Here is a 9,051-nt window from a genome sequence, read left to right as displayed (position 1 = left end):
ATTATAATTATTAAAAATAAATAACGCGGAATAATAATGACGGAAGGCGAGAATGGACGGACGACGAATGAACACGCTATGAATTACTCACCGTGGTCTTTTCTAAACAACGAAGTAGATGATGATGCTGCAATTCGAATATATCCTCCTCCTTGAAGTTGTCGTCCAGCTGCAGGCCGCTCTCCTGCGCGGCCAGTCGCGCCTCGGCCGCTTTCTTTTTGCTGACGAACGCCGCTCCACTCGACGCTTTCGCGATCCTGATGCGCGCCAATCTGGCTTTCTGCAATCAAAAACAAACGGGTGCGATCAGTTTCCGATTGGCCGGATGTGTGCCGCGCGTTATTGTTAAACCGTTGACAAAAACGGGATGGAATCTCGGTAAACGAAAACAAGCGGGCGTTGCCAATGCGCTGAAAACACTTGCTGTGTTTTAAGAAGGTCAACCCAGTTTGCGGGAACTTTTGGAATCGAACCAAGTTTCGAAAAAAATCCCGACTGGAAGACGTTCGTTCAAGGGAAAAGAGGAGGAGGACACTAGCATGTAAGAGCGAAGAGACGTGGCGCGTTTATTCCCCAGGAAAATCACCGCGAAGAGGGAACGCGCGACGGCGATGAAAATCCGGAGATAACGCATCGGCAGTTGCGCTCGTTTCGAATTCGCCCGTGAAACAACTCATTAGACTAATAACGATGCATTGTCTCTGGCCATTTCCTCTCGTCCTCTCTTTCCCTACTTTTCTCCCGTCGCTTATTTCCCGGCGACGCTCGGTCAATTAAGCTTTTAGCGGGAATTGTCCGGGAAAAATTACTGTGCGCGCATCGCATTCGGGCGAACCGCAAATACCCGATTCGACGACGTGTTTTTTAAACGCATCCACGCCCGTTTCCGGCAACGATTATGCCGCAGTCATCGGATTTTCGCTTATTTCGTCGTTCGAAGCCGACCATTCCGGTAAGAGTTCCCGGGAATGAGAATTGCTACCCTCTTTTCGACGCTCGACTCGAAGTAATCCCTAGCGAGTAAACAAGTAAGTACTTGCGCCGTGTAGTCAAGCCCGTCTCTCTGGTGCTTATCACAGCTTCGCACGAGTCATAGGATGATCTACGGTGATCCGTACAAGTACTAGTTCCATAACAAATCTCTGTTTTTTCAGAAACGATTATAAGTCAATTCTATGATCGAGAATGGTACATACAGTGCTGTCCACTTCGATAGCCTCGAACAGCTCATGTTATTTTTTCGTAGGAAATTGTATGTAATAAAATAATATAGATACGTAAAATGATTAAATATAAAATTATTATAAGATTTTTTCTCTGATCTATAAAAAAAAGAATCAACTAATTATAACTAAGCACTTGAGGAGAAAAGAACGTATAAAAAAACGTATTTTCCAAGTGACCTCAAGGGATTCCGGACCAGGTTTAAAAATGTGACGCGTTCACGTAGCTGTTGTTTTATAAAGATTTATTCTGCCAAACTTAGCGAAAGTCGGACATAAAGTATTTGGTAAATAATTGTTACTGTATGCTTTAACTTGCTATAACTCTGAATTATAAATTTTACAAAGTAAAGTTACTTTTATACTTTATAAAGTTTTATTACTGTGGAACTGGTGGGCAATTAGAAAATTTTACTACTAGCAGAGGTACAAAAATGGGCGGTAGGTATAAAATGGTTGACTAACCCTGCTGTATGCCAATAAAAAAATGCATTCACGGTATCAACGAAAGTCACGACTTTTTCACGTAAAAGCAATTTTTTCATCCTGACAACACGCGATTTCTGTGGTGGTCGCTAGTATCAATATAATTCAGGAGACGAATTAATAGTTACTATTTATCTCGAACAAACAGTCATGTATTCTTCTTCTTCGGATTCTACTCGCGTGGAAAACGTAAAGAACACGGGGCGGGAGTTAAACGACGTCCGCGTCGGTACGCAATCAACGAACCAACCGGCTTCAGCGAATCCTCCATTCGTGCGTAATGTCTCTTCTATAAAAAAAAGAATCAACTAATTATAACTAAGCACTTGAGGAGAAAAGAACATATAAAAAAACGTATTTTCCAAGTGACCTCAAGGGATTCCGGACCAGCTTTAAAAATGAGACGCGTGCACGTAGCTGTTGTTTTAAAAAGATTTATTCTGCCAAACTTAGCGAAAGTCGGACATAAAGTATTTGGTAAATAATTGTTACTGTATGCTTTAACTTGCTATAACTCTGAATTATAAATTTTACAAAGTAAAGTTACTTTTATACTTTATAAAGTTTTATTACTGTGGAACTGGTGGGCAATTAGAAAATTTTACTACTAGCAGAGGTACAAAAATGGGCGGTAGGTATAAAATGGTTGACTAACCCTGCTGTATGCCAATAAAAAAATGCATTCACGGTATCAACGAAAGTCACGACTTTTTCACGTAAAAGCAATTTTTTCATCCTGACAACACGCGATTTCTGTGGTGGTCGCTAGTATCAATATAATTCAGGAGACGAATTAATAGTTACTATTTATCTCGAACAAACAGTCATGTATTCTTCTTCTTCGGATTCTACTCGCGTGGAAAACGTAAAGAACACGGGGCGGGAGTTAAACGACGTCCGCGTCGGTACGCAATCAACGAACCAACCGGCTTCAGCGAATCCTCCATTCGTGCGTAATGTCTCTTTCGCTACAACTCCGCAAGCTTCGTGAGATTCCTCGCAGTGCGAGGATCGAGAAATTTACATGTCATTCTGCACTATTATACAGTCGAAATGAGTATTAAGCTAACGAACTCCAAAATGGAAAAATTTTTTAATATCGGATCAATGCCCTTTTTAAGTAAATGTTCAAAAATGTCTACATTCTAAATAAAATTTCACATGTGTTAATTTTAATTCCATCGTATTTTCAAATCTCTTTAATAATTCGCTTAACAAATATTCTGTTCAGTTCCGGTCTTGTTACTTTTAATTAACGGAGTTTCTTACGCCGCAAATAAATTGTATTACTATTATTGGTGGAAAAAAGATATAAAAATACGTTCCATCGGCTTTCATCAGTCTATATTAAGATCGTTACGGTCTCGAATTTAATAATGACTGACCAGTATTTTTAACTGGCCGCGATTCTGAATTGTACGAAAATGAAATCCTACTGGGGTTAACGTGTAATTTACATTACGTCCGATGAAAATCTATGCTGCGCGAGCGTGAAAGTTTCCCGTTTATCACAGTTCGTGGATCTCGCCAAATTCTTCTATAAAATTTGCCTAACGGTGCGATAATGCACGATCGCTGAATTACGAGTCAACCAGTTACGATGGCAACGGCGATAAGGCCACGAAATTCATCGTTTCGAATTCACCGTTGGGATCTATCTTTAATATGTAAATATATATCGTAATCACATAGCGCTGAATTTATTTCAACAAGACTGTACGTACCATAATGGAGATACATAAGGTGTGTTATTTTACGCAGCTGACGGAGTTCATGGCCTTCCTTGTAACGGCTATATTGTCTTATCCATCAATTTTATTTCGTGTTAAAAGAAGGAAAATTAAGAAGTATTGAAAGTGAAAATTAACTTTGACTCACAAAGTCTAAACTATAAATAGAGAAGAAATATTTCTCATTTTATATACATAAAAAAATATTATGATCAAACATGAAATAAATCTGTAAGATGTAAAAGTTAATAAATGCAATAACGATGATGCATTGCAAATTAATGAATAGAGCGTTTATAAATCATTTCAGTTTTTACAACTACTAACAGCGCAGGCTGGCATTTTTGCCGCTTTTATCAGGATTTATTTTTTAAAAAGATAGATAGCCAGTATAACCGCTATATGAAATGCGCAGTAGGTGGCGAAAATGGTACCACTGGAAGAATACACCTTATGTATTTCCATCACAGTATATACTGTAGGAATCATCGAGATTGCTTTGTTTGCTTCAATCTTTGAATTAGAAACAATTTTACCAAATGTTTAAAAGTTTTAATGTACTAATAGAAGAAAGTAACTGATAACGTTATAATAACAGAAGAGAACTGAGAATTAAACTTCAGTTGCTTTATTTAGGGATACATTTTTCTGCATGATCTGGTGAAAAAAAAATATGAAGTCCTAGTCGTCGGAATTTATCCGTGCAGAAGTTACGCATTGTTAAAGTAGCATAATTCTGAATATTATTACATGAGTAACTCGACCTTTCCAATTTCATGTTCCCTTCTTTTTCCACTTATTACAATCAGAATATAGAAAAACAAATGTCTCTAAAAGCATCAAGTTTAGCCTGAGATTGGTCGTAAGCAGACGCCCACTGTCAATATTATATTCCAACTTTAATGTACTTTAACGTCACTTTTATGTTGTCTCGTTTGGCGTTACGTTTTCCTAATTGTCTCGAAGCTCGCGAAAGGGAGTGTACGTAGTGTGGCATGGTCGCAGACAGTAAAAGCCAAAAGTGCACGCGATCGCGGGATATGCACGTTATCCCTGGCTAGGAACTAAGGATCCGACGACAACTTTCTGACATTTCGTAGCTGCGGTTCACCGCGCAAACAGCCGGCACGTGACACCTTAGGAACGGTAGTCGCGAGCCTTGGCGCGATGCTGCTCGATAGTGGAAGCACTCCATTAAGAGCCGGCACAAAAATATACCATTTCGCCAAGGATATATAAATGTGGTAAACACCACAGGAGGCGATGCTGCTATAATTGGAACGTCGTCGATGATGCGCTGACGTTGCTCTAATAGCGCGTAATTCACGCATCGACCAACTGCTATACAAGCGTGTATGCGTTTGTTGGCCATTGGCTAAAGTTAGGTCGGCGCATAGGGAAATCGAGCTACGTAAATGTTTGACTTCTTGTATTTATCGATAGGAAAGAGGACATGGATATTCTCTGTCAGAGGGTCTCACTACTATACTAAATCAACAGTAGCCTCCAGTGACGCTCCAGGGACTGACTGGACATCTCAGTGAGGATTTCTGATTAGCTGTGAAAAAGTGCGCCGAAACCAGAAATAGGGATAAAGCGAAAGTGTAAATATACTGCTGTTTGACGTCAGACTTCGATCATTCTACAAAACTCACAGAATAAATATTTATTACAAATAATGTAACATTATTTTATTATTATCGATATTTTATTTTTATTGCCGAAAGAACGTTTGAAATGTTAATTTTTATTTCACCGACGTATTGATAGTGAACATAATTCATATTCACTTATTAATTTTAACATTTCGCGTTCTCCGGTTTTATGTGGGTGTCCAGTCCCTCCCTGGAGGATCACTTGCCATATACTCAATTATCGCCAAAAATTCGAAGAATTGAAAAGAACACTGGGAGATGCCTTCATTGAATTGGCTTCTTATTTGAAAAAATAGACATTTATATGAAAGCTAGTATCAGGACACCAAAGATAATACAGCGACCGCAACAGGACAGCCAGAAACGGAAACAGAAACGGATTTCCTAGCCAGGCTCCAGTCAAATACTTCTCCATGGTTGGTAACTAAAGAAGTGAACCGGTTGTGAGAGATTAATCGGTCTGAGAGTGAAAATGACTGTAAATTATGACCTATGGGAAGGGTAACGTTTGTATTCGCGCGAGAGGAATAACTTCGCGATTCTACCAGGATGAAGATAAATTGGCACGAGCGAATTCGAACAAGGAGAGAAACGGAAATTTGATGTCTAAAACTCTCGTCGACTAACAACTTGATAGAGACGAACAAAGTTTCAAATGCCGTGGGATAATTTATTGTATCCGACAGCATGTATATGTATTTTAAGTAATGATTTACGAACCAAAAGTACATAATAAATCATGTTCATAAAAACACCATAGTGTCACCATGACCATTGATTCATTTTTTTTTGCCTGGGTGGATTACCATAGCAGCGCGATTATGCAGAATGTCAGATTCACCTACGAAATTAGTCAAAATTATGATTTTACCGGATTACACTTTTCGTCTTTATATAAGAAAATTGTTTGATCGTTAAATACATCTTTGGAAATAGGAAAAGTAAATTTGTCTTTTCTCTATATGAGAAGTAAAATCCCGCAAAATCATGTTTGCACCGTTTTGCCAGGTTAACGATAAAGTAAAGAAAACACGTCAGAATTTTACTGAAAAATGTTGGAAAAGTCACGTAACTATCCTAGTTCCATTAATATCTTTGTTAATAGCGACTAGAGGAAAAAGTGGAAAAAGGATTTTTTACTTAGAATTTCACCTTCTTTTACATCTTCAGAGGGAAATCGTCCATTCTGGGATGTCCTGTCTGAATATCGTAGGAAGGTTTTTCATTGTTTTTAACTATTGACTCAACACCTGTAATACTGACCAAAACATCAGGAAACAGTGTCAGGTATAGAACCGCAATTCGATCACAGTGGCCACGAAGTGAATCAATCGAACGATCGCTAATTAATTCGTTTATGAACGGTAGTTTTTATCAAATTTACCAGCTGATGACAGCTACCCGTTGCCCAGGATCAAATTAATTAACTATCGACATACGAGGTACCGATCTTCTCTTCGTTCCATATAATACTAATTACCATGGCAGAGAGGATCCTCAACGTTTCGCAAACATAATCCTCTTTAATGGAAAACATTGGATGGGAGATTAAATCCCTATTGCGGTTTCCCTCGTTTCTTTTCGATCTCTCATTAAACAAAACAGCTTATTTCCTTTGTCGCGTGGGAGAACAAATAGATTTAAAGTTTCATTTAATCGCTCGTGACGAGATCGGGTTAATAATATGCAATTTATGAATCAATTAATTCACCGGCTGAGGGTAGTTTTCGTCGGAATGAAGTGGGGTTCTTTAAAAAAGAAATAAAAAAATGTTGAAGCTCTCGGCCGAGGGTAAGTTGAAACATGAGAACAGAAAGAGAGAGAGGGAATACGAGTGGCTCGGATTTAGTAATTCCGAAAGCAACACTCGAACCTCGTTAGCTACCCTCGTAACGGCGCTGGTACGCCGCGTTTTCATCGACTATTCGAATACAAATACCGTGTACACACTGTACCAGGTTACGAGCGCTGCTAACTTCGTCCCACCGTTCCGCAAGTATCGGTAAAGCGTTCGCATTGTACGCTCGTCCAATTCTATTCGAAGGGAAGGCCCGTCGTTTTTCAGAAATCGCGCACCCCATGACATTCATCATCCGACCGGCAACGCGGCACACACGCGCGCGCCCACCAGATGATTTATGTCCGCTCGTCATTCCCGTCGACTTCCTGTTCCCACAACTGTTATTGTGCGCTTTTCAACGAGTCCCCCGACCGAATTTCACTTGTGTATGTGCATGACAGATGTCACCGGCGCACGAGCACTCGGCTTCCTTCGAGTTCCGTTTCAAAAATAGGGCCTTTCTATTAACGTCTCCAGATTCTGACCTGACACCGATAAGAATCGCGATAGCGTCTCCCCTTACGTAATCATACGTTCTTATACACCATGAAGGACATTAATTAAATATTAATAGTATTTCGGTTGCAATTTAAAGAGATCGTTTTTCAAAAAGTTCTGTCGAGCATTAAAGAAGTTAAGGCGATCTTACGACGATTCTTGTTTGAAAATTTACATATACTCTGCGATACTTTCCGTTCCATCCCTTATCTCCTCGCACGCCACATTCCTTCCGCGAGCTTAACGCGAAGCTTTTCGGATTTACCGAGAGCCACCTGGGTTCTGCGAAAGGGCATCGATGCAGAGACACACACATACACACACATATGTATATGTACATATATCCGTTGATGTACAGTCATTCGAGGTGGAAATATCGCGTGGCGGGCAACGATTAATCCTAAAGAGGATGAGGGAATGGGAATGGACGGCCCGATAAGAAAACGGAATGCGCCACGTCTCCGACGCGATTTTCGGGCTCCCGCTTTTCAGGCCCGAAGGGGGGTTGAGTCCGTTCAGGTACCGACGCGACGCGAACGTTAATTAAGCGAACGTCGACAAATAACACACGGGTCATGGACGGATGAATACCAAGTTTCAAGAAAGGGCCACCGCCGAGCCGTGCCGGCATAAAGTACGCAAGACCTACTTTCCCGAAGCATTGAGAATTAAAATAGCAAAGTGCCCCGCCGCGCGGTGCAAAATATTCGTTGCCTTGCCGAGGGAAACAGGGATGCTTGAAACGGAGAAGAGCAACAGAAATTTTTGTATAAGATTGTTCGCCTTGGTTAAATGCGTCTAGTGACCCTTCAGGGAGTGACTGGACACCCCAGTGATGATTTATGATCAGCTGCGAAAAAAGTGCGCCTAAACCGGAAATAGGGATAAACCGAAAGTGTAATTATACTGCTGTTTAAAGTTACGATTCGATCGTTATATAAAACTCGCAGAATAAACATTTATTACAAATAATGTAACATTATTTTATTATTATCGACGTTTTTATTCCTAAAAGAGTGCTCGAAATGTTAATTTTTATTTCACTGTAATATTAACAGTGAACACTGTTCATTTTTATGTCGGTGTCCAATCTTTCCCTGGAGGGTGACTAAATGTGTATGTCGTGCAATAAGAGAACAAATGGTAATTTCTTCAGACAAACGTATCGAGTCGAGCACGATCGCATCAGCCGTTTGGAAACTTCCCTTCGGTGGTGCGATACAAAGGGAGTATGTAAGAAGCGTAATCAGGGATTATTTCGTGCCGCTTTACCCGATAAAGTTAACGAACGTGATCACTTTATCCCGTGCTCGCCTCGGGATAATCAGTTTTTTCACATTCCCGTTTCTTACACCGACGCACCGAGGATAATTAGAACGACCTGATTACCCGAAATGGCGCGACGTCCTCGTTCACCGGGGCTGTTTCACACGAAGCAATTAGAATTAAGCTGAATAGATCCTACAGCAAAGCGATTGTAGACCTTTAGTAATCCTAACTGAACGACGATCAAATTCTATAGCACCGTTTCGTTTTCTTGATATTAATAAGAAACGCTATTGTTGTTTCACTATTAGATTCCGAGATATCAATTTTTCAAATTTAGTATTTTGAAAAAT

General features: G+C 40.1%; 1 protein-coding gene across 7 annotated transcripts in view; it reads right to left on the bottom strand.

Annotated features, from left to right (window-relative positions):
* Shal (potassium voltage-gated channel protein Shal) overlaps positions 1-9,051 on the bottom strand; it is a 110,154-nt gene that overhangs the window by 47,662 nt on the left and 53,441 nt on the right. For all 7 annotated transcript variants that reach the window (XM_018032781.2, XM_018032782.2, XM_018032783.2 and 4 more), the window contains exon 3: positions 92-280. In XM_018032781.2, the coding sequence (XP_017888270.1) occupies positions 92-280 (189 nt within the window). The remainder of the gene's footprint in view (positions 1-91; positions 281-9,051) is intronic.

The sequence above is a fragment of the Ceratina calcarata genome, unplaced genomic scaffold (assembly GCF_001652005.2).
Source record: "Ceratina calcarata isolate Rehan_Ccalc_2016 unplaced genomic scaffold, ASM165200v1 scaffold59, whole genome shotgun sequence".
In the NCBI taxonomy this organism is placed as follows: Eukaryota; Metazoa; Arthropoda; class Insecta; order Hymenoptera; family Apidae; genus Ceratina; species Ceratina calcarata.
This window is presented reverse-complemented; position numbering and strand designations above follow the sequence as displayed.